Consider the following 26,606-nt stretch of genomic DNA (forward strand, 5'->3'; position numbering starts at 1 on the left):
ACGGTGGGGGCACTGATGTGACTCATGTGCCCATAGTTTGCCCTCCTCAAGGAGCATGAGAACATAAACAGCAAAGGTTACTACTCCACCGTTATGCAGACTCTTGTGGATCCCAGAGGCCACTTTATGGATGCCAACATTGACTGCACTAGGAAAGTTCATGATGCCAGGGTTTTCCAACTATTGGGAGCCTACATCCATGGACAAGATGCAACACTATTGCCACCAAACGACACTGTCATAAATGAAGTTTCTGTCCCCACTGTGATTTTGGAGGACTCTACATACCCCCCTTTTGCCTTGCCTTATGAAACCATACCAGAATACCTGGCAAAACAATGTTTAATCACACTGTCAGAAGATGCAGAATGGTTGCTGAAGGTGGGTTCAGCAAACTGATATTCAGCTGGCGCTGTCTGAAGATCTGTTAGGATTCCAGTATTCATCAATGCTGTCTGCATTACTGTGAAGCCAAAGGTGAGCCATTTTCCCGAATGGATCCAAAACAGTAATGGATCGCTGAATCGGTACACTATACCAGAAAGCGTGCCTATCACAGCTGGAGCAGGATGCGTCTGGGCAACACAAATCAGGGATGCTCTGTGCTCCCACGTTATGGGCTTGCACAGGCCAATGGAAGAGGGAGAATAGTATATTTATGAATGTGCTTGTACAATGTTTACAGTAAATGAGATACTGCCATCATGCAACAAAATGGGGAGGGCTGATTGCCAAGCATTGTAACTTATAGGTGACATAACTGATTATGAACTGGGTAGGAGGTTGACTGCTATGCGCTGTACTTACAGGTGACATGACTGATTATGAACTGGGGACAGGGAAGTGTGGCAAGAACTGTGGATTTACAGCAGGGATTGACGTAGAGAAAATTATTGAATACTTATGTTCGAATACAACTTCCCAGCTGTTCCTTATCATGCGTTTATCTTTATTATTTAAAATACACACTATATGTGTGATGCAGTGATAGAAATAGACATTCTTAATAAAATAAACACAAAAATAGATTAAACCACTGCCACGGAGGCCAGCTACCACTGACACATCAATAATAACCCAACTCCAAAACCATTAATAAAACCAAGTGCATAAACCAAACATTAAATAGGGAACACCGTGACAACAAATAAATCCCCTTAGGTTGCATGTCCTGTGGCCTCCTTTCCCTTTCTTTCATGTTTAGTGTGCTCTTGGCACCGCTGCACAGGGGTGGGAGGCCTGCACAGGAGATGGCTCAGCACAAGGTTAGAGGATTGCACATGGTAGATTTGCCCTGCCCAGCTGCTGTTAAGATTTGGTTGCATGGGCCACCCAAACTATGCAATTGTCCAAACTGTTTCTGCTTTGCAGCCCATGGTCCCATGGAGGGGACTCAGGGCATGGTGCAGGCTCGGCAGGAGCCTGTACTCTTGGGGTCATAAGCATAAACCAGTCTCTCAAACAGGTCTTTCTGCTGTGCTCTATCTTCCTCTCTCAGTCAATGTTCCTGCTCTAGAAACTGCACTGCACTGCAATTCTGTCCTCTTACTCTGTAGCCTGTCTGTGCCTTTCCACTTGCCATGAATCCTTCTCCTTCTGGTATTGCACCTGCTTGTTGTCCCTGTTCAGAACGTTCACCATAAGTTCATCACAGAAACACTTCTGCTGGGACTGGACTGTGACAGTTCTGCATCCCAGGGGTCTGCCTGACTGCACTCACACTGTCAAGGTGAAGAGGCAGAAAGGCCTAAGAGTAGAATCGAACAGTGCATTTGTCATAAATATAAAGGGAAGGGTAAACCCCTTTGAAATTCCTCCTGGCCAGGGGAAAGCTCCTCTCACCTGTAAAGGGTTAAGAAGCTAAAGGTAACCTCGCTGGCACCTGACCAAAATGACCAATGAGGAGACAAGATACTTTCAAAAGCTGGGAGGAGGGAGAGAAACAAAGGGTCTGTGTGTCTGTCTGTATGCTGGTTTCTGCATAGGTGTCTATGTTCAGTCTTTATTCTGTCTATATTCAGTCTTTGTTGGGGATAGACCAGGAATGGAGTCTTAGAACTTTTAGTAAGTAATCTAGCTAGGTATGTGTTAGATTATGATTTCTTTAAATGGCTGAGAAAAGAATTGTGCTGAATAGAATAACTATTTCTGTCTGTGTATCTTTTTTGTAACTTAAGGTTTTGCCTAGAGGGGTTCTCTATGTTTTTGAATCTAATTACCCTGTAAGATATCTACCATCCTGATTTTACAGGGGGGATTTCTTCATTTCTATTTACTTCTATTTTTATTAAAAGTCTTCTTGTAAGAAACTGAATGCTTTTTCATTGTTCTCAGATCCAAGGGTTTGGGTCTGTGGTCACCTATGCAAATTGGTGAGGCTTTTTATCCAACATTTCCCAGGAAAGGGGGGGTGCAAGTGTTGGGAGGATTGTTCATTGTTCTTAAGATCCAAGGGTCTGGGTCTGTAGTCACCTAGGCAAATTGGTGAGGCTTTTTACCAAACCTTGTCCAGGAAGTGGGGTGCAAGGTTTTGGGAAGTATTTTGGGGGGAAGGACGCGTCCAAACAGCTCTTCCCCAGTAACCAGTATTAGTTTGGTGGTGGTAGCGGCCAGTCCAAGGACAACGGGTGGAATATTTTGTACCTTGGGGAAGTTTTGACCTAAGCTGGTAAAGATAAGCTTAGGAGGTTTTTCATGCAGGTCCCCACATCTGTACCCTAGAGTTCAGAGTGGGGGAGGAACCTTGACAGCATTATTGTGTCTGTACTTTAAAACAAGTTTCTGCAGGCAAAAGCGGCTTGTGGAATCTCAAGGCCCAGAAATGATACTTTTCAAAACTGAACGTTCTGAGAGGAACGTTTCAGTTCCCTAAAGCTGTATTAACACAACTGAATCACAGTGAAACGATGCAGAAACAATGGTAAGTTAAAATTTTTCTGTTTAAAAATTGCAGACGACCTTGATTTGTGGGCAGGGAAGTGACAGCTTACTAACTAAGCCCTCTCTATCCTTTCAGGGATTCCACCTTCTGGAGGACATCACAAGTCTAAAGGTTCCAAAATGTCAAAGGGACATTTTATTCCAAGCTGCCAGCAGCAAGCCAGCTGTGTATGCCACAGAGGTTTTCCAAGTTATGGTGACTGAATGCACATCTATGGAGTGGGCTGGTGATCTACAGAGCTGGAACTGGAAAGTACTCATTTTCCTGAAATTTGACTACCTCTCTTGAATTCCCTACTATGGGAAAAGTTTGCAGCTAACAGCACTGGGACTGGGCCAAAATTCATGGGGGGAAAATCAACAGGATGCTGTGTTAGCATCCACATGGATTATTGCTTCCCTGCAGCGTCCGATGCGTGCTGCTCTGACCTCAACTACCCAGTGACCACTTGCAAACATACAACAACACAGACTCTCAAAAAACTACACAGCCATTTCCCCCACCCCCGACACATTTCTGGTGTATATACATTCCCCCAGCTGTACTTTGGACATAGAGTCCATTGCCCATGGACTACATTTAACTTCCCCACCAGATAGTTTACCATTTACATGCAGCTCGTTACACTGTGGGGGGACTAATTTGTATAGCATGGCATACTAAAAGGGAAGGCAATATATGGTTCTTACAAAGATGTGCTGGAGTGGTAAAGGTAAGAATGTGCAAGTTTCTAGTAAAAATTAAATTTTAAATGCTTGTTTCATTGATGTTTGCGCTTCCTGGTTTCCATTTTGAATTCCACGTGGTGCTGCTAAGGTGCTGGCATTCCGTTTGCCACTGGCAGATACATGCTGCTGCCCTCAGCTTGTAATAAATTTTGCATTGGGTCATAAAGCAGAAATTCCTCCTACCTGTATAACAACAACAAACATGGAACCAGAAACTCACCAGGTTGAGGGGCTACTTCTGCTTCGTGTGTTTCTGCTGCTAGTTCTACAAGGGGCTGCTCCTCCGAAGAGCCATCAAAAAGGTCCTCTGAGTAGAGACCTAAGATGTGCTGCAGCTGCTCCAGTAGCAAAGCATCCTGGGAGACTGCTCTGAGCATGAGAGTCACTTCAACAGCCTCATCGGGTGCTTGCTCCCGTCCAGTATCAAACTGGATTCCAGGGTCAGAAGGTCACCATCTCTTCTAACCAGACTGTCATGAAGTGCTGATGGCTCAGTACTTGGTGCCATTCCCAGCACATGGTCAAACTCCTCATAAAATGGGCAGGATGATGGTGAGTTTCCAGAGGTGTGGTTCTCATCCCTAGTTTTCCAGTAGTTGTTCTTGGGATGCTTAATCCACTCTCTGCACTGGTCTCGTACATCCACAAAGCTGGCAGCTTCTTCACTATTTCCTTGTATGCATGGTCATTACTGGAATTCTTGCTGAAGTCAAATTGTTTGCTTGCCTCACACGAGAGTTTAACTAAAATCTGATTGTGCTCTCATGACCAGCTAGCAGTGCACTTGGCAAAGGACTTCTTTGTGTTGGTGGCCATTATAAACATAAGAGAAGGTTCACACTGCTTACAGTTCAGTAGTCAGAATAAAAAGGAAGGGCTAAATTCTGAGCAGCTGTACTTGAACCAGAGGGAGCACTTCCATTTCTTAGGAGTCATCTGGCCTTGGGATAGAAAGGCCCATGGGATTGTGGGACAGCATTGGTGAACTCTCAGGCCCCAGTATGGGAGGCATGGCCAGAGCTGCATCCATGCTGCAAAATTTGAGCCTGTCGGACTCAGGTTCAAATCTCTCCCCACACTGATGGGGTCCTGGGGCCTGTGCATGGAGGGTTTGCTGGCCTGAGTCAGACATAATTATGTGTAGATGAAAGGTGGATATGAGCCCAAGCTTGCACTGCAGTGTAGACACATACTAAATTGTTTTGGCTGAAATTTTCCAAAACACAGCCTAGGGCAGACACCCAGTATGGAAAATTTCAGCCCAAATAATTAATCTATGTCAAAGTCATAAGCAACAGAAAATGGAGCCTTAGGGAAGTGTTGAGCAACCTTAATAGGTGATGTTACCAGCCGTGCTTATAATAAAATAATTATCCAGCTGTGGAATTTCTTGCACCCACTCGGACACATATGGGAACAATCATTGTCAGCGATATGCTTCTGGACTAGATGTATTACTGGTACTTCTCTTTTGGTGCAACAATTCGTATGTTTCCAGGTACAGACTAGGTGGCATTGTCAACTTCATTAATGTCAAGGTTCTTCTGAACAACAGACTGATGAGAGCATGCCTAAGTATTCCCTGTATACAGTGCAACATCTGCTTTGTCTGGCCAAATGTGAGATTTTTATGAAACATGTCAATACTAGTAGGTGCTAAAGACTCTTAAGAGTATGGTACAGGCATATCACTGACAACCCTACAATACCTAGATGGCACCAGTGACCAGACTTGTTCATCTTGGATTTGATTCTGTGAGGAGCAGATCACCTCCACAGAGGCTCTCAATGAAAACTGAAGTTGATAATCTGTGTGGGAACTCAGTTCAGCACTCTGGGTGCTCAACACCTATCCAAAAATGCTTAGCTCTTTGAAGATTTAGGCCTGTACAGATTATAGTGTATGGTCCAACTATTTCCTGTGGCTTTTTCCTGAGGGGTGAATTCGTGTGTCATTGATTGTGGAAGACGGGGTACATAAAATCTTGTTTTTGACTTGGATTTTCAAGCCATACATTATATTAAGTATTGTTCATGCACCCAATATATTGTACTAAGCACATTTTATAAATTAAAAAACAAATTGTTTTATGTATCTGTCATTTTTGGAATTGAACTACTGAATCACAGAATTGTAGGACTGGAAGGAACCTCGAGAGGTCATCTAGTTCAGTCCCCTGAACTCTTGGTAGGACTAAGTATTATCTAGATCATTCCTGACAGGTTTTTGTCTACAAATCTCCAATGATGGAGATTCCACAATCTTCCTGGGCAATTTATTCCAGTGCTTAACCACCCTGATGGTCAGGAAGTTTTTCCCAATGTCCAACCTAAACCGCCCTTGCTGCAATTTAAGCCCACTGCTTTTTGTCCTATCCTCAGAGGTTAAGGTAAACAATTTTTCTCCCTCCTCCTTGTAACAACATTTTGTGTACTTCAAAACTGTTATCATGTCCCCTCTTGGTCTTCTCTTCTCCAGACTAAACAACCCAATTTATTCAATCTTCCCTCACAGGTCATGTTTTCTAGACCTTTAATCATGTTAGTTGCTCTTCTCTGGACTTTCTCCAATTTGTCCACATCTTTCCTGAAATGTGGCACCCAGAACTGGACACTACTCCAGTTCAGGCCTAATCAGCACGGAGTACAGTGGAAGAATTACTTCTCATGGCTTGCTTACAACACTCCATGCCAGAATGACATTTGCTTTTTTGCAACAGTATTACACTGTTGACTCATGTTTAGCCTGTGATCCAGTATGACCCGCTATACCTTACTGCAGTACTCCTTCCCAGGCAGTCATTTCCCATTATGTATGTGTGCAACTGATTGTTCTTCATAAGAGGAATATATTGCATTTGTCCTTATTGAATTTTATCCTATTGACTTCAGACCATTTCTCCAGTTTGTCCAGATCATTTTCAATTTAAAACGTATTCTCTAAAGCACTTGCAACTCCTCCCAGCTTGGTATCATCCACAAACTATATAAGTGTACTCTCTATGCCATTATCTAAATCATTTGATGACGATATTCAACAAAACTGGACCCAAACTGATGCCTGTGGGACCCCACTTGACTGTGAACTACTAGTAACTACTCCCTGGGAATGGTTTTCCCACCAGTTATGCACCCACCTTATAGTAGCTCCATCTAGCTTGCATCTCCCTAGCTTTTTATGAGAAGGTCATGCAAGATCGTATCAAAAGCCTTACTAAAGTCAATATATAAGACATCTACCACTTCCCCCCACCCACAAGGCTTGTTACCCTGTCAAAGATCGCTATTAGGCTGGTTTGAGAATGATTTTCTCTTAAGTATCAGTCAGCATGGATATGTCATTACCTTATTATCTTCTAGGTGTTTATGGAAATTGATTGCTTACTTATTTGCTCCATTATCTTTCTGGGTACTGATGCCAAGTTGAGTGGTCTGTAATTCCCCAGGTTGTCCTTATTTCCCTTTTTATATATTGGCACTATATGCCCTTTTCCAATGCTCTGGAATCTATCCCATCTTCCACGACTTTTCGAAGATAACTGCTAATGGCTCATATCTCCTCAGTCACCTCCTTGAGTAATCTAGAATTTATTTCATCAGGACCTGGTGACCAAGACATCTAACTTGTCAAAGTAATTTTTTACTTGTTCTTTCCCTATTTTAGCCTCTGATCCTACCTCATTTTCACTATCATTCACTATGTTAGACATCCAATCGCTACTATCCTGTTTGGTGAAAACTGAAACAAAGAAGTCGTTTAGCACTTCTGCCATTTCCACATTTTCTGTTATTGTTTTTCCCCCCTCATTAAGTAATGGGCATACTCTGTCCTTAGTCCTCCTCTTACTTCTAATGTATTTGTAGAATGTTTTCTTGTTATCCTTTACATCTCCAGCTAGTTTGATCTCGTTTTGTGCCTTGGCCTTTCTAATTTTGTCTCTATATACTTGTGTAATTTGTTTACATTCATCCTTTCTAATTTGACCGAGTTTCCACTTTTTGGAGGACTTTTGTGAATTTGAGATCACTGAAGATTTCCTGGTTAAGCCAGGGCGGTCTCTTGCCATACTTCCTATCTTTCCTATGCAATGATAGTTTGCTCTTGTGTCCTTAATAATGTCTCTTTGAAAGACTGCCAACTCTCCTGAACTCCCTGAGTTGCTAAACTCTGCCTTTTTGAAATCCATTATCTTTATTGTGCTGTTTACCCTGTTACCATTCCTTAGAATCATGAACTCTATCACTTCATGATCCACTTTCAAATTCTTAACCAGTTCCTCCCTATTTGTCAAAATTAAATCTAAACAGCCTCTCCCCTAGAAGCTTTCTCCATCTTCTAAAATAAAAAATTGTCTCCAATATATTCCAAGAATTTGTTGGATAATCTGTGCCCTGCTGTGTTATTTTCCCAACAGATATCTGGGTAGTTGAAGTTCCCCATCACCACCAAGTCCTGTGCTTTGGATGATTTTGTTAGTTATTTAAAAAACCTCATCCACCTCTTCTTCCTGGTTCGGTGTAGTAGACCCCTACCATGATATCACCCTTGCTTTTTTACCTCTTTTATCCTTACCCAGAGACTTTCAACAAGTCTGTCTCCTATTTCCATCTAACCTCAGTCCAAGTTTATACATTTTTGATATATAAGGCAACGCCTCCCCGCTTTTCCCCTACCTGAGCAAGCTGTACCTTTCTATACCAATATTCTAGTCGTGTGTATAATCCCACCAAGTCTCAGTGATGCCAACTATGTCATAGTTGTGTGAATTAACTAGTATTTTCAGTTCTTCCTGCTTTACTTCTCACTTTAGTATACGGGGCATATACCCCATTGAAGTAACAGAGATGAGGAAAGGCACAGGAGAAATACAGTGCAATAAAAAACCCCATCACAATAGTGTGGAAAAAGAAAAGGGATAGCCCAAATGTGACACAGCATTTAGAAGATTTTGAAGGGCGCAGTGGAAAGGTAGAACGTGCTGACAGAGAAACTTTCATTCTGAAAGAAAGTACTCTTGGCTTGATTAAAATTAAGCTCTAAAGGGTGTTTTAATCAATCCAAAATGTTCAGAAAAATAATGACGAAAATAATTAACATACATTTCTAAAAAAGTTATGTAAAAAAGTTGAAAAACTGGAAATGGAAAGCAAGAATCTTGAGAAAAACAAGAATACCTCATCACCCATTTGTGGCACAAACGGACACCGACGAGGAATAGTATCTGTAATCCATGCTGAAGGCAGCCATTCTTCCAACGTCAAGCCATTTTCTGCCAAAACTCCTACAGCCAACCTCTAAAGAAAATGCACACAATAATACATTAATAAGAATAATTCACCCTTTACCAAAACTCACAATTTGTCCCCAAAATATATTATTATTTTTGTCAAAGTCTCAACTCGATTTTTGTGAAAATGATTGATTTTTATCATAAAAAGGAAAATAAATGACATAACCAGATTAGAAATGCTATTGAAAAGTTTAGGGTAATTTTATAGTGCAGCAGTGAAATGAGACTTTTTATAATGAAACTTGAATTTAATACAGGTACTTTCTTTTACCAAATAACATTTGACTGATGTACATAAAGTACGAATTTATTAGCGTCCAGCCATATGACAAGTTTTGAGGGTTAAGAGATAAGCAATTGAAATTTCCCAAATTCTATATTCTATTGCAAAAAACCCCTATGTTAAAAGAACACTATTAAAGATCCAGTGGTGACTGATCTTTGGAGATTTTAAAGGTGAAGCTCTAGCAAGTTTTTACTAAGCAGGCCAAATTAGGATACATTTTCATGGGAATAGCAAAAAACACATCCCTGACACAAATACCACTCCCCCTGCCAATTTTAAGTGCCCACTTCAAAGTATGGAGGTGTTAAAGCTTCTCAAAGAAAAGGTTGCCAAAATAATAGACAGTGCAACCAGCCCTGTCTATAATGTATACACATTAGGAAGTTCAATTAGTTACAGACTAACACGGCTGCTACTCTGAAACCTACAGTAACTGTGGTTCTTTGAAATGTTGTAGTAAGTGTGGATCCTACTCTAGGTGTGAATGTGATCCATGCATTGGGAGACTGAATTTTTCATTTTTTTTATTTTAAAAGTAACGTCCAGCAGAGCCTCCCATACGAGCGCATAGAGAGTGGAGCGGCTATGACCTTCCCCTCAGTTCTCTCACATTTTAAAGCCTATGTAGCTGAGGACTCCGAAAAATAAGGATGGAAGGTGGGTCGTGGGGCTACAACATCTTGAAGAACCTCAATTATTGTAGGGTAAATAACTGTACTTTCTTGTTCGAGTATGGTATTAGTATAAGTCCCACTCCAGGTGACAGTCAAGAAGAATCCTCCCTGGATGCGAGTGAAGAGTCTCAGTTGTATTAGTCAAACATGGATTGAAGTACTGCTCTTCCATATGCAACATCTGCTCTGGCAGCCATGTCAAATGCACAGCATTTCACCAAGGTCATTGAGTTGCTCCATGTGGCTACCTTACAGATCTCAGCTACCAGTATAGTTCTAAAGCAGGCTGAAGATGCTGCCTATGCCCCAGGTGGAGTGTTTGCAGGGAGAGCCTTGCCATACAACAGATAGTAAGTAGGTAAAAATGCACTGAATAATTCTCTTTGAGATTCTCAGGGGTGAGATAGCTTGGCCTTTTGATGTACTGGATATGGCCACAAAGAGACAGGGAGAAACTCTGAAAGTCTTGTTTATGTCATATAGCAGGGCCCCAGTAACATCCAGAATATAAAGCTTCTTTTCTCCTGGTGATGAGTGCGGCTTTGAGAAGAATGGTAAGGTGACAGACTGGCTTAGGTGAATTCTGAGACCACTGTGGGGATGAATTTAGGGTCTGGTTTCATCACCACTTTGTTCCTGTGGAAGGATATATATCCCAGCCCAGTCATGAGAACTTGCAGTTCACTGACTCTCCATGCTGATGTGATGGCTATCAGAAAGACGATCTTGATGGTGAGGTGGTATAATGAACATTCTACTGATGGCACAAATGGCGACTCCAGGCTTTGCTACACTACAATGTGGGAGTAGGGTCCCTAGTCTGAGGGAAGGTAGGTAGAAGGTCCTTGAGGAATTTCAACACTGTAGGGTATGAAAAGACTGAGTATGACTGTATCAGAGCGAGACATGCTGATATGACTTCCAGATGAATTTTAAGGAAAATAAAGGCAGCATATAGTCCAGAATCTTTGGTCTAGGATCTGAGTTGGATTCACATTGTTTGAGCTGCTCATATGGAAAATATTTGCCATTCTGTAAAAGGATCTTCTGGACCTGCCGGGAGCAGTCTTTGTGTGTCTTGCTCAATAAGCCAACATTCAGGCCACCAAGCATCACTCTGGGTCCAGATGCAATATTTGTCTCTAGTTCTGAGACAGCATTTCAAGGCAGGTGGGAAGTCATATTGGGGGTGGGGGACTGGCTGGACAAATGCAGGAGATCCAACAGCCAAAATCGTCTCAGCCAGCAGGGCAGTATCATGATGACTGTAGCTCTGTCCCATTTGATCTTGGATATGCTCTTAGGGATCAGAGTGATCAGTGGGAAGGCATACAAGACCACTGAAGTAGAAAGGTGCTAGAAAGGGAGCTGGGGCTTATACTGCCCATGGAGCAGAAATCCCTGCATTTGGCATTATCTGCCATGGTGAAGAGGTCTATGGTGGGAGTTCCCATCAACAAAATATTTCCACGGTGACCAGTTGTGGCTGGTTACCACATTCCTGCCCAGAAAGTCCGCCAGGTCATTGCTGAGCCCTGGTAGGTGTAGAGCTATCAGAGTCACTCCTTGCCAATGGGACTGTTCTTGGAACTTGAACACCTCCAGACAGAGGGGAGATGATCAAGCGCCTCCCTGTTTGTTTAGTGCATCGACGACATGTTGCCTGTCACAATCTGTACTGTGGGTGTTTCAGAGTATGAGAAGGAATGCCATAAAAGCCAGTCTGATAGCTCTCAGTTCCAAGTTGTTCATGTGAAGTTTTAGATAATCTTGAGACCCTGAACCTTGCATTTTCAGATGGCTCCAGTGGGCACCCCAGTCTGTCCCTGCTGCATCTCTCCAGCATCATCATTGCGAAGGGGAACAAGAAGGATATCCCTTTTCTTACATTCAAAAGATATAGCCATCACTTGAGTTCCTGCAGAATGGGGGGGGGGGGGGAGGCTGTGATTTGTTTGGTCATAAGGTGTGTGGACGGGATATACTCCATCCTCAGCCACCACTGTAATGGCTGCAGGAAAAGCCTGGCAAGCTGCATCACACGTATGTGCACAAGGACCAAAATGGCCCAAACACACACACACACACAGTGTTCTGCAGATCATACACTGTTGACTGAAGGGACCAGAACCTGTATTCTGGCATAAAAGCTTTCACCAAACTGGAGTTAAGCACCGCACTTATGAACTCTACTGTCTGAGCTAGTACAAGAGATTATTTCACATACTTCACTAGGAGTTTTAAGGGAAAGAATAGGGAGAAAATGCAATCCAGAGCTGTCTCTTCTTGGGACCTGCCTCTGATCAGCCAGTCATTTAGACAGGGGCAGACAGGGATTCCTTCCTTCCTTAAAAAGGAAAGGAGTATTTGTGGCACCTTAGAGACTAAGGCCAGAAACTTGGTTAACAGTCAGCATCAGAGAGAATCTGAAAAGCAAAACCCTGTATGGGTAATGGTAAGGCCGCACTGTGAATCTTAGGTATTTCCTCAGGGGTGGAAGCTGAGAACTGCAAACCAGTTATGAACTTGACAGAGGCAAGCATTACCCTCCTAAACCTTACTCCTGTAACAACTAAACAGGCAGGCTGCTAATGTTCCCATTGTTAGTTAATTGTTCCCATTCTTAGTCGATTAAGGCTCCTTTACTTGCCAGAGTGATGTAAAGGAGCCTTACTGTAAATGATAGTAACGGAATCCTCAGCTAGGAAAGTCTATCTGCTTTCTCCCTTTTTTCCTGTGCCAAAGAGACACAATGGGGTTAGATTACAGCTCAGGATCTATTTTACTTATCCATTAAAAAAAATACAGGACAATGATTAGCAAAACTGTACAAAAGTCTGAGCAATTTAAAGCAACAGTCTACTTTACAGAATACCAAACACCAAAATAAAAGTAATGTCATTTAAATGAAAATCCAGGATTATAACTGGAATGCAGGGTCTTGGTTACCAAGTATTTGGAACTTAACTTTCATTTGTTTAGGAAATGCTGAGCAGTTATTATGATTTTTTTTCTGTATGGTAGTTTATTTTGGTAATTTATTTAAATGAAATGGGAGTGATTATATTGCATTATTTTGACAAATAAAATATGCAGAATTTTTGAATTTTTTGGTGCAGAATTCCCCCAGGAATAGAATCTGAGACTGCATGCATGTTTGTTGAGTCTCCTTAAGTATAGGATAGGACAAAGAACTCCTTTTTTCTTCTTCAGAACAAGGAAATAAAAGGAGCAAAAGAATCTCTCTCTGTATTATTATTATTTCATTATTATCGTAGCATTTAAAAGCCCCTGTCATGGATCAGGACCCTACAGTGCTAGGTGCTATACAAGTGCAGAACAAAAAATGGACAATCCCTGCCCCGAAGAGCTCACAATCTAAGAGACAGCAGACCAATACACAGAAACAATAAGCCCAGTGAGGTTCAGTATGGGTCAGCACAATAGGCTGTGGTCTCAGTACACCAGCAGTCTAGTTACTTGCACTTTGGCTCCTAGACAAAGCCATGAGGTCACTTAAATTTGCAACAGGCTCTGATGAGAAGGTCCCTGAAGAGGGACAAAGAAGGGGAGTTGGTAGGGGGCAGACAAAAAGGATTAGATATGGTAGCCATGGACTATGATCTCCAGCACCCATCTGTCTGAGGTTATAACAAGACCATGTCCAGTGGAGGGGCAAGGCAGGTCATGCTCTGAGGACTGGTTCTTATGCAGCTCTTGACCATCCTCTCAATTATGCTGACAGGTCATTACGGCAGAGTGTGGGGCTAAAGTCGAGGGGAGCTGACGCCCCATGTTGTAGTACAAGTACTCTGGGTGTCTGTGTTTAGATATAGTATGCAATCTCTGCTGGTGTGATAGTTGATGCCTTTCAATAGGGTGGGGGAATGTAGATTCCCAGAAAGTGTAAAGTTGCTTTGGAATCTTTCAACAAGTGTAAGGAACTATCGTTAGTTCGCTGAACAGCTCCAAGCACTAAAAGGGCAAGTCCTAATCCATTGCTTGTGCCTGTGAGGGATACCCGAAGCTTGGAGTCACGCCACACTCTGCATGGTCACTGCAGTGGCCATAGACCTGCCAGTGATGTCAGACATATTCATTACCTGTAGAGCAGTGGTTCCCAAACTTGTTCTGCCACTTGTGCAGGCAAAACCCCTGTCGGGCCGGGCTGGTTTGTTTACCTGCCGCGTCCGCAGGTTCAGCCGATCGCGGCTCCCACTGGCTGCGATTTGCTGCTCCAGGCCAATGGGAGCTGCTGGAAGCAGCACGGGCTGAGGGACGTACTAGCTGCCACTTCCAGCAGCTCCCATTGGCCTGGAGCAGCGAATTGCGGCCAGTGGGAGCCGCGATTGGCCGAACCTGCGGATGCGGCAGGTAAACAAACCTGCCCGGCCCGACAGGGGCTTTCCCTGCTCAAGTGACAGAACAAATTTGGGAACCACTGCTGTAGAGCCATTATGGCCACAAGTTGGCCTGCTATTATAATGTCTTTCAGCTCCTCTCTGCTTTCATGATGGACATTGGCCAGGAAAGGTGTAATCTTGTCCCATGCTAAAAAGTTGCATTTGGCCAGAAATGCCTGGCACTTGGCCACCCTCAATTGTAGCAAGCCAATGAGTATGAATTTCTTCCAAACAGATCTAAGTGTTTGGGATCCTTGTTGTTAGGTGTGTTCTAGGTGGATCTCAATATCTCCTGGACAAACAAGACCAGCAGGGAGCCAGAGTTGGGATGGGTGTTAAAAAGTGCTTGAATCCTGAGAGGGGTACCTGACACGGTGGATAAAAAATCAATGATTTTTTTTTTAATAAAAAAAAAAAAAGTTTTTTTTATTTAAATCAGGTTTTTTTGAAAAAACCTATCTAAAGATAGTTTTAATTCAGATACATATCTCATCATGGAATAGGGATTATAAATTCTAATGCTATAGTATGAGATAATATTTTCATGTAATGTTTAAGAAAAGTTTTGTAAATGTGTTCCAACAGTTCATGGATTAGGGACCCAAATTTATGGGGCTCCAGGGGCCTCTGTATAGATTATTTAGGTTAATCTTTCTACCTACCCAATGGAACTCAGTGCTCAGTCTAGAAGATACCATCAGAAATGCTCAGTTTTACAGTTCTCCAACTGGATGTGTGTCTCCAGAGATAACATGCTTGCTAACAGCAAAAATGTTTTTAAAATGAATGAAAAAAACAAACAAACAAACAAACAAATAAATAAAATATAGAGGTGAGAAATAACAGACCTCAACCCTATTGTCCCTCTGAACATTTTTGTACAGAGTCAATACCTTACCTCTCTCTAAAAGTGCAAAGTTTCAAAAAGTTCAATGAATAGAAGATTGTTGCGGGCAGAATAGATCTGGACAAGGAGAAGAAGTCTGGAGATAAATGTGAGAAGGAGGGACAGGCAGTAGAAACAAAAGTGAAACTGTTTGAGCAGCATATTCCAGAAGTCTTGAGGTCTTTTTAAGTGTAGCCTTCATTGATTTGAGATCTACCATGCCATTCTCTCACTAGAAGGGAAAACCTATAATGGCAGCAGGCCGTAAAAAGAGACCCAGTTTGGGAATATTTTAATGAAGTTCCTCTGCCTGTGGGTAAGAGGCATGCGTGCAAAATGCAAACAGTGCAACAAAGAAATACAAGGCCTGGTAGCCCGAATGAAACAACATCATGAGAAGTGTTCCTTGTCAGAAGGAAGCTGCGCTGAAAATGATGAAACATCTGAACATGCAGGATCTTCAGATTAGTAAACTTTTTTATTTCATACTTCTTTCTTAAGGACTGCCTGTCTTCCTTCTGGACTATTCTTGAATTCTCATGTTTGAGCAAAAAATATAGTTGTTACTCTATGGTACTATCATTTTAGATGCAGTTGTGGTAAAAAATAAATAGCTGAAATAGGCAGATCTTCCTTATACAATTTCACCTTTAAAGTAGTACTGAGTGGCAGTGAATGCAATGAGTAATACTAAATAAGCAGTATGGTAATAATAATTAAATAACTGCATTGAGTTATTTTGTTTAGGAGAATCCATCCTCAACATACAGAATTCTGAAAACTATCCACCTTCAAGATCACCATCATTTTCTATAGTTTCAGAGTTATCTGCCAATGATAGTGTTTCGGTCACATCATGTATGTCACATAGCCACAGTATATCTCACCTGTTGCAAAAAGAAAAAAAAACCTCCATCATCCAGAAACAACCATAGAAAAGTTTGTGATAAGAACCAGCAGATTACAAAAAGAGGTAATGGTTTGATTATGCAACAAACTCTCCTTTCTGTATGACTGAGAACCCACACTTCATTAACATGGTTCAGTCATTAAGACCAGGATACAGTCCACCTAACAGAGCAGATGTCACAGGCAAATTGCTGGACAAAGTGTATGAAAGAGAAATTGAGCAGTGTGCAAAAGTTCTAGACGGTAAAATTGTTAACCTGAGTTTTGATGGGTGGAGCAATGTTCGCAATGATCCCGTTGTATGTGTTGTGCTCGTGTGACAACAGAAGAAGGGAGTGTCTTCCTTACAGAAACAACTGATGCATCAGGAAATGTACACATAGCAGAATACTTACAAGAAGCAGCAGTAAAAGTTATAATAAACTGTGAAAAAAAATTCAAGTGTCTAGTATGCAGCTTGGTCACAGACAATGTTGCAAATGTATCCAAGATGAGAAGAAATTATTTAGAAGAGAGTAAAGAGAGTCCCAAACTAATAAACGGTTGCAGTGCTCATTTGATGCACCTTCTAGCCAAAGACTTCAGTGTTCCAGAAATAAAGACTAATGTTGTTGAAACTGCAAAATACTTCCGTAACAACCACTTTGCAGCAGCTGCTCTGAAAAAAGTGGGAGAAACCAAGTTAACTCCCATGAGACGTGCGATGGAACTCAGTAGTGGACTGTTCTGAGCACTATATCAAAAACCGGCCTAATCTGACAAGTTTGTAAACAAAATCATGAAAAAATAGATGGCACTGTCACAGCCCAAAGTTCTCAACATCGGGCTTAAAAGAAATGTTGAACACATGCTGAGTACCCTGAAGCCTTGAACAAAATGCAGAGAAATAGCTGTTTTATTGCTGATGCTGTTGAAATTTGGAAGGAACTGAGGGAGACCTTAAAAAGAGAAATATACAATGACAGAGTTAAATTACAAGCATTAAAAAACCAAATGGGACAAGCACTATCTCCAGGTAATTTTCTTGCAAATATTCTCAATACTCGGTACCAGGGTCAAACCTTAACTACTGAAGAAGAGGAGCTAGCTATGACATGGACATCCAGCAATCATCCCTCCTCTCCATAATGCCAACTATAAAAAACTTCAGAGCTAAGGGTGAAGCATTCAAGAAATATATGTTTGCTGATGATGTTTTAAAGAACATCACACCAGTGAACTGGTGGAAGTCACTTAACCACTTGGATTCAGAGACTGCTGAAGTGATAATCTCACTTAACAGCAGTAGCTTCTTTGGCTGGTGTAGATAGAATATTTTCTTCCTTTGCACTAATTCATTCAAAACTGAGAAATAGTTTGGGACCTGTTTTTCTTTTCCAGATTATGAACAAACAGGAAAATGAAGCTGAAGACGACTGAGTTAGCTGCAAAAGCCAATATTTTAAGTTTCTCATGTTGACCCGGCTAACATAGTTGATTTAATTTTTGTAGTTTTTTTTTAAGAAAAGTATTTCATTTAACTATGTTAGTTAAAAACAATTTTAACAAAAACAAACCTGATTTTAAAACACCTGAATATTTAACTAAATGCAAAAATTCATATGCTTGTTTTGTTAAAATATTATGTGTTTTCTGCTGAAAAAAATCCAGAATACATAACGTTGTTGTTTTGGTTAAATAAAACAATTTAAATGTCTGGCTGGTGATGTTCTCCTAATACAGCATGGCAAGAAAATCCTCCAAATATTAATGATTAGCCTGTTGAACTGGAGATAGTTCAAAGACTCCCAAAGACTTCATAAATATCTGCTTCAATTACCTTTGGTAAATAAATAACAAAACAATCATTCATTTTCTGATATAGCTGTAAAACGAACCTGAAAAGTTTTCAGAATAAACCACTGTTTAAAAATGTATGGTGTGTACCTTCTAAAAATGAAACCTACATCTGTCTCTGAGTTGCGAAGAATATGTATTAAGATTATAACAACCAACAAGAATGCACTTTTATGTAGAAATCCATGATTAAATTGAGTCTTCCTGACTATCAATTTGATTTAAATCAAATCCACCCTGGTACCTGGTACTGTTTTTCAGCATGCTTTGTGGGTCTTATAGTGGCTCATGTTTGCCACAAAAGTTCTTGCCAGATCTAGGAGGTCTACATTTATGGGGAGGAGCAATCCTGGAGAGACCAATGGCTGACAAAACTTTAAATAGCTTGTGAGTCTTCTCACAGATGACCAAAGTCTCAGTGTCCTAGGTGTCCGCAATCTGCACCAGCAGCTCTTGAAAGGCGATGAAATTTTCCAGTGCTGGTACTGGTGTGGAGATTACAGTCTCATCTGGGGTTGGTTGCTGATTGTTAGATGATATTGATCAAATTTTGCATCCTGGCAGATTCTTATGTATATTGACCTGCCTTTGATGCTGTTTAACACACAGTGTTGTGAAACCTAGTAGTGAGAGGGATCTTTGGCCTTTGGATCTCGTTCCTCTCTGTATTTCAGCAACTGAGGTTTTGCTAGTGAAACTCCTCTTCTGCAAAGGTTGGGACCAACTCCAAGGCCTGAAAAGATGGTCCCCACAATAGCCTCAGGAGGTGCCAGGGTACCTTCTTGAGCTCTTGCCCCAGTGTTTGGGGCAGCCCTTTTTAGCACCTTGCTTCAACTTCAGGCCTGTCAACTGTTTCAGTGCTGGGGGTGGCACCAATGCTGATGTCAACATTAAGTGTGGCTTCTGTGCCACTTCCTCTGCAGAAGTCTTCAAGCTCGGCTCTTCTGGATCGGATGCCACTCTCATAGACTTCTCCAGAAGGTGGAGCTTCAGCCTCATATCCCTCTACTTCTGGGTTCTTGCAGAGAAGGAGCAGCAGACCAAGCATCTGCTTAGGAGGCAAGACTCTCCCAAGCAGAACAGGCATCTGCTACGTATGTCTTTTAATGTAATTAGCCCATCATAAGATGGATAAGGTTGAAGTCTGTGGGTTTTGAGCTCACTATTATAAGTACCTTTTTACGAGGGTCTGTATGTGAGATGGAGCACTGTTCAGGGGAGTCTGCAAACAGCTTTCAGTGTGACAAGCACTACAACAGACTAGGGAAATAAAAATAAAAGAAAGAACGTGGTACTGAAGAATCACAGAATCATAGAATATCAGGGTTGGAAGGGACCTCAGGAGGTCATCTAGTCCAACCCCCTGCCCAGAGCAGGACCAATCCCAACTAAATCATCCCAGCCAGGGCTTTGTCAAGCCTGACCTTAAAAACTCCTAAGGAAGGGGATTCCACCACCTCCCTAGGTAACCCATTCCAGTGTTTCACCACCCTCCTAGTGAAAAAGTTTTTCCTAATATCCAACCTAAACCTCCCCCACTGCAACTTGAGATCATTACTCCTTGTCCTGTCCTCTTCTACCACTGAGAATAGTCTAGAACCATCCTCTCTGGAACCACCTCTCAGGTAGTTGAAAGCAGCCATCAAATCCCCCCTCATTCTTCTCTTCCGCAGACTAAACAATCCCAGTTCCCTCAGCCTCTCCTCATAACTCATGTGTTCCAGACCCCTAATCATTTTTGTTGCCCTTCACTGGACTCTCTCCAATTTATCTACATCCTTCTTGTAGTGTGGGGCTCAAAACTGGACACAGTACTCCAGATGAGGCCTCACCAATGTCGAATAGAGGGGAACGATCACGTCCCTCGATCTGCTCGCTATGTCCCTACTTATACATCCCAAAATGCCATTGGCCTTCTTGGCAACAAGGGCACACTGCTGACTCATATCCAGCTTCTCGTCCACTGTCACCCCTACGTCCTTTTCCACAGAACTGCTGCCTAGCCATTCGGTCCCTAGTCTGTAGCTGTGCATTGGGTTCTTCCATCCTAAGTGCAGGACCCTGCACTTATCCTTATTGAACCTCATCAGATTTCTTTTGGCCCAATCCTCCAATTTGTCTAGGTCCCTCTGTATCCTATCCCTGCCCCCCAGCGTATCTACCACTCCTCCCAGTTTAGTATCATCCGCAAATTTGCTGAGAGTGCAATCCACACCATCCTCCAGATCATTTATGAAGATATTGAACAAAACCGGCCCCAGGACCGACCCCTGGGGCACTCCACTTGACACCGGCTGCCAACTAGACATGGAGCCATTGATCACTACCCGTTGAGCCCAACAATCTAGCCAACTTTCTACCCACTTTCATTCATCCAGCCCATACTTCTTTAACTTGCTGGCAAGAATACTGTGGGAGACCGTGTCAAAAGCTTTGCTAAAGTCAAAAAACAATACATCCACTGCTTTCCCTTCATCCACAGAACCAGTAATCTCATCATAGAAGGCAATTAGATTAGTCAGGCATGACCTTCCCTTGGTGAATCCATGCTGACTGTTCCTGATCACTTTCCTCTCATGTAAGTGCTTCAGGATTGATTCTTTGAGGACCTGCTCCATGATTTTTCCGGGGACTGAGGTGAGGCTGACTGGCCTGTAGTTCCCAGGATCCTCCTTCTTCCCTTTGTCCAGTCATGTGGGACTTTCCCCAATCTCCACGAGTTTTCAAAGATAATGGCCAATGGCTCTGCAATCACAGCCGCCAATTCCTTTAGCACTCTCGGATGCAACTCGTCCGGCCCCATGGACTTGTGCATGTCCAGCTTTTCTAAATAGTCCCTAACCACCTCTTTCTCCACAGAGGGCTGGCCATCTACTCCCCATGTTGTGATGCCCAGCGCAGCAGTCTGGGAGCTGACCTTGTTAGTGAAGACAGAGGCAAAAAAAGCATTGAATACATTAGCTTTTTCCACATCCTCTGTCACTAGGTTGCCTCCCTCATTCAGTAAGGGGCCCACACTTTCCTTGGCTTTCTTCTTGTTGTCAACATACCTGAAGAAACCCTTCTTGTTACTCTTGACATCTCTTGCTAGCTGCAGCTCCAGGTGCGATTTGGCCCTCCTGATTTCATTCCTACATGCCCGAGCAATATTTTTATACTCTTCCCTGGTCATATGTCCAACCTTCCACTTCTTGTAAGCTTCTTTTTTATGTTTAAGATCCGCTAGGATTTCACCGTTAAGCCAAGCTGGTCGCCTGCCATATTTACTATTCTTTCGACACATCGGGATGGTTTGTCCCTGTAACCTCAACAGGGATTCCTTGAAATACAGCCAGCTCTCCTGGACTCCTTTCCCCTTCATGTTAGTCTCCCAGAGGATCCTACCCATCCATTCCCTGAGGGAGTCGAAGTCTGCTTTCCTGAAGTCCAGGGTCTGTATCCTGCTGCTTACCTTTCTTCCCTGTGTCAGGATCCTGAACTCAACCAACTCATGGTCACTGCCTCCCAGATTCCTGTCCACTTTTGCTTCCCCCACTAATTCTTCCCAGTTTGTGAGTAGCAGGTCAAGAAAAGCTCCCCCCGAGTTGGCTCCTCTAGCACTTGCACCAGGAAATTGTCCCCTACGCTTTCCAAAAACTTCCTGGATTGTCTATGCACCACTGTATTGCTCTCCCAGCAGAAAATTAAAATCACCCATGAGAACCAGGGCGTGCGATCTAGTAGCTTCTACGAGTTGCTGGAGGAAAGCCTCGTCCACCTCATCCCCCTGGTCTGGTGGTCTATAGCAGACTCCCACCACTACAACACTCTTGTTGCTCACACTTCTAAACTTAATCCAGAGACACTCAAGAACCTCAAGATCTGTATATGATTTTGAGATAGTTCGCTGAAGTTAAGTCTATGGGTTGAACGCCAGCTAGATTCCTTCTTGATGCCAAGGACAGCAAGACAGAACTGAGGGAAGTGTAGTGGGGCGCCTGCCCCACTCCAATAAGCAGGGGTTAAAAGCAGCCAAGCTAGGCTGATTGGGGAAGCAGCCACCGCTGTGGCCAGCTTAATTAGGGCCCAGCTGGCCCTGATGAGAGGGCTGTGGGCCAGAAGCTGGTGGAGTCTCACTGCAGCCCTGGAGTGGGAAGGGCCTAGCTGCCTGGGAGCTCACAGTACCAGAAGTAGAGCAGTGCGGGGGAAAGGCAAGAGGAGCTGGGGAGCTCCAGCCTGGCAAATCCCCAGGCTGTGGGCCTGGCTAAAGGCCAAAGTAGGTACTGGGCTTGCAAAGGTGCAGCCTGAGGTTAGGCAGGGGCAGCTGGTCCGACTCCTTTGCCCATGATGAGTGGCCTTTACAGACTGCAGTTTGCCACAGTGACTGGGGCCTAGATGACGAGTGGCAGTAGCCACTGCAGTAAGGTGGGTTTAGAGGGCTGGGGGTTCCCCTGGGAGGGGAGACCTAGAGCAAGGGGTACTGCTGGGGAAGAACACCAAGGTAAAGGGCACCAGGGTCCGCGAGGGACACGGGGGCCTGAGGCAGGCGACACACCAGCCAACAGAAGGTGCTCCAGAGCTGGAAAAGAGATAATTCCCAGGATGACCAGCAGGAGGCGCCATGCCACTGAGTCTTCAACCTTGCTACAGGAAGGTCATAGGTGCCCTGCCATTTTTGCCCTCTTACGAGAGCAAAAGGCAATATAGGGTGAATACATGGCCTCAATGGACATTTCTATTCAATAAAATAAAATACATTAAAAAAAAATCCAGTCTAGCACGCACGGGGTCCATGTGCACCCAGATTAACAGACACATTGACCATAATCAAAGAATTTATGTCTATTTTAATTTTCAAAAAAGCACTTATCTGATAAAGCCCATGAACTTGAAGTTATTTCTACTAACACGTGCATTAGAACAATATTCACATAAGGATCCTTTCAACCTACTATCAAATATGAAAATTTAATCCAGTTTACTCTAACCCACACAGAAAAGGCTTCAGAGAAAATATAGGTCTTGCAGCAGGTCCTGAGAGTTAACAAAACCCAGCTCTGTGAAAGAAAAGATAGTGATGAAGAGGGAGTAAATTCCAGAGGTTAGGACACCTCAATGAATATGCCCTGCTGATAGCCACTTCTTAAATAAACTATATATGCATAATGATAGATTTTAGTTTCTCTGCATATGTCTACATGACAAGCAGAAACCTGTGGCAGAGAGTCCCAGAACCTGACTCTACAGACTCAGGTTCATGATACGGCACTTAAAATAGTTGTGTAGAGGTTCAAACTCAGGCTGGAGGTTAGGCTCCAAAGCCTAGAGGGGTGGACTTCTACACAGCTATTTTTGGTGCCATAGCTCAAGCCCAATTCTGTAGACCTAGGCTCTAAGACTTGCTGCTGCGGATTCTGCTTGCCACATAGATGTACCCTCATTGTCTTATTTGGGTCATGTCCTAACCAAGTTAGTTCTCATGCAAGCCCCAAATTCTATCTAGACTGGGTAAATGACAGCTCCATAACCTGATCTGATAAAATGGAGACTAAGTTTTGTCTCTTCTGTATATAAAGCACCACTGCACACTCCACCTACCCAATTCCTCGTAAGTGTCTCTACTCACAATGAACAGCATGTGTGTGTGTGTGTGTATGAGAGAGCTCTTGGGTCAGATGACGAAAACTACCTTCTGAGACCTCAAAACCAAGTATTAAAGCCACTCAAGCAATTCCATCTACTGCTGCTAGGTTTCACAACATGCAGTAAACAGTATCAAAGGTGGGTCAACATGCCTAAGAATCTGCCTGGATGCAATAACTGACTAATATCAACTGAACTATCAGCAAAGATAAAGCAAACAGTGAAATCAGCCACCTATCCTTAACAATCCTTTCTCTTCATAAAAGGGAGATGTGAGAGAGGAAAATAATTGGAGAGACTGGCCATGCTGGGAGATGGTTTCTTAAAAATGATTTTAACATTAGGTTCTATAAGAGATGCTAGTACTTTCCCCTCCTATGAGACACTGACAATCTCCTCTAATAATGGGCATCATAATTCATTCCACCTTTTGCTAGCCTGCATCAGACAAGAAATTATAACCTGGGTTTTGGACGCAACATCCAACAGAACCTCAATAAACTACAGTGTCTGAAATTCAAGCAGAGAAGAATAGTTTCATCTGTCCCTCATCCCCAACTTGATGTTTCCAATGCAGATTCTGTCTGAGTTGTCTAAGTGATATTTTCTAACCATTGTGAAAATCCTCACAGTCCAAAATGCTCAACTCTGTAAACAAGATGACATCACCTGAATTAACAAGTCTGCTCGCCCCTGCAACAGTTCCATTGACCTGCAACTGTAACTTTACAGAAACTACAGTGGAAATGAAGATTTCCTCATCTCCTGAATAATTGTGGTGTAAGATTAGAAATACTTTTATACCACAGTCTGATTCAGAACAATACTACTAACTACTAGTCCTTTACCCTTTTCATTTGTAACAGATTTTCTATACATCATGGTAACTTGTGAAAATGAAGCCAGGAAAGAGGGTGAGGAAAGGGCCACTGAACCAATAGCTGAGGACAAAAAAAGACTACAGTGTTATACCAAACCCTCAGTGTAGTGTTCGCTCTTATTTAGTGTATGCTCCAGTCAGAGAGCTGAACTGGTTCTGTTAACATTTAAAGAGTGACCTATAAAACATGCCCTTTGCCCCAAAATGGAAGAATGTTTAGTCCATGATAAATGTATAGCCTTTACTCCCCTGCTCCCCAAGCCCAAAACTGAGATCCAGAAGGTGACCAGCCATATGTATGCCAGAAGCCACTTAAGAGTCCCATAATCATAGAAGTCCTGAAATCTTGAACTAACAGAGAAAAGTCATTATCCATATGAAAACTAGTCACCTCAAAAAAAATTCTGACAACTCCACCATCACCATAGAGAGGAACTCAGTCAGCTCAACAAAGAATTCAGAGATGCAACGGGGTAATTTATACAGCAACACAAGTCCTATCTTAACTCCATCCAAGAGTCACACACCAGATGGACATACTTTTAGAATGGAAGCCCTCCTGCATGCAGCCAGATATAACTAATGTGGCTACATCTCTCTATCCCTCTTTTGATTCATACTCAACTGAGTACCCAATAGGAGATACCTGGTTAAAATGTTATGCAGCCAAGTTTCCCAAATATATGCGAAGTCAAGGTCTCATCCACAATCATATCATAGATGTGTTTTTATGCCAAGAAGAGGAGTGTGATATAAATACCTAGATAAATCAGCAACAGAAATTGGTTTATTCTGATTAATGCAAGCTTGCTGCAGATCAAGCAGACTGCCACCTACTATCTTGTACTACTTAGCACAGACTCCTGTTGAGAATGATCTTCAACATTTTATACCTGGATCCACACTTAATACTATTTTCTTGCCAGGCTCCTTAAGCGCCGTCCTACAAGGCCTCTATACTCCCAGTTAATAGCAGCACTGCTTTATCTTCTCGAGCATCATAAAATGGTCATGAAGTGGCACAGTCACAGCAAAGATTGTACTCCTGGTTGTAGGGACACCAATATATTCAAGAGGTGAAACACCTCAAATTCAGATCATAATAAAAATAACCATTACAGAGCCAATTCAGGAGAAGAAAAAGCATTATGTGGAGACCTTACAATGGCTATTTGGGATAATCAATTTGGGATAACATTCGGGATAATCAATATCTGCATAAATAAAATGTAAGATGTGTTCTCAAATTATTAAAAAGTATTTTGGGTTTGCATAAACTCATGTTCAAATCTACTCATGCCTCTCACAATACTAAGAATAAGTGCCCTATAAGCTATAAAATGTACCCAACCTTTTTTTTCCTCTCTTTGGGTTTCCTTTTCTTTGGTGATGTTGTCGGTCCATCTTTATCTTCATTCCCTTTTTTCCTTTCCTTTTTAATTTGCTTCTGTTTCTGTTTCTCAATCCCCTCTTCATCCTCTGAACTGCTCTCTGCTTTCTTGGTTTTAAGTTTAGGAATTTTCTTTGGTGGCTGCAGATTAATTCCTGCATCTGCGGTCCAGTCCGAGTAATCACTGGAGTATTCACTAGAGTTGGTGAATGAAGGGACAAAGGAAGGAAGGGAATTAAAAATCAAGCAAAGAACAAATTGCTTCACAAAGCAAATTCAGAGTAAACTGCTTTATACAATATTAATATAACCCCAGACAAGATTGTTAAGATTGGAGTTAAGGCTGTAATAGTAACACTATTAAAAAGTTGCAGTTAAAAAAGGAATACAAACCCATAATATTTTAAGAGACTGTAAATTAGGGCTGCAATTTAAAACATTCTAGGATGTCTGGAAATTCATATTTATGGTTCTGCCAACAATTTTAACTCCGTTCCTTTACTGGTTTTTAGCCTCTTTTACCAGTGGGACTGCCCATAAATTCACACATTTTAAAGTCACAGGGATCACTGATCATCTAGTTTTACCTATGGCATACAACCCAAGACAAAGAACCTCACTCAATTTCTACATCAAGCCCAAAACTACAGTATGAGGAAGAACGTATCTTTCAGAAAGATCTGTATTTTGTTAAATAAATTACATAACATGAACCTATCCTCCTGGCATGTATCAGGTACACCAGTACATGACAGATATT

The 26,606-nt window shown here is 42.3% G+C and overlaps 1 protein-coding gene across 7 annotated transcripts in view; it reads right to left on the bottom strand.

Annotated features, from left to right (window-relative positions):
- Positions 1-26,606, bottom strand: part of PHIP (PHIP subunit of CUL4-Ring ligase complex) — a 305,027-nt gene that overhangs the window by 77,621 nt on the left and 200,800 nt on the right. For all 7 annotated transcript variants that reach the window (XM_073336505.1, XM_073336504.1, XM_073336507.1 and 4 more), the window contains 2 exons: positions 25,808-26,042; positions 8,845-8,964 (listed from right to left, as the gene is read on the bottom strand). In XM_073336505.1, the coding sequence (XP_073192606.1) occupies positions 8,845-8,964; positions 25,808-26,042 (355 nt within the window). The remainder of the gene's footprint in view (positions 1-8,844; positions 8,965-25,807; positions 26,043-26,606) is intronic.

The sequence above is a fragment of the Lepidochelys kempii genome, chromosome 3 (assembly GCF_965140265.1).
Source record: "Lepidochelys kempii isolate rLepKem1 chromosome 3, rLepKem1.hap2, whole genome shotgun sequence".
NCBI classification, from domain to species: Eukaryota; Metazoa; Chordata; order Testudines; family Cheloniidae; genus Lepidochelys; species Lepidochelys kempii.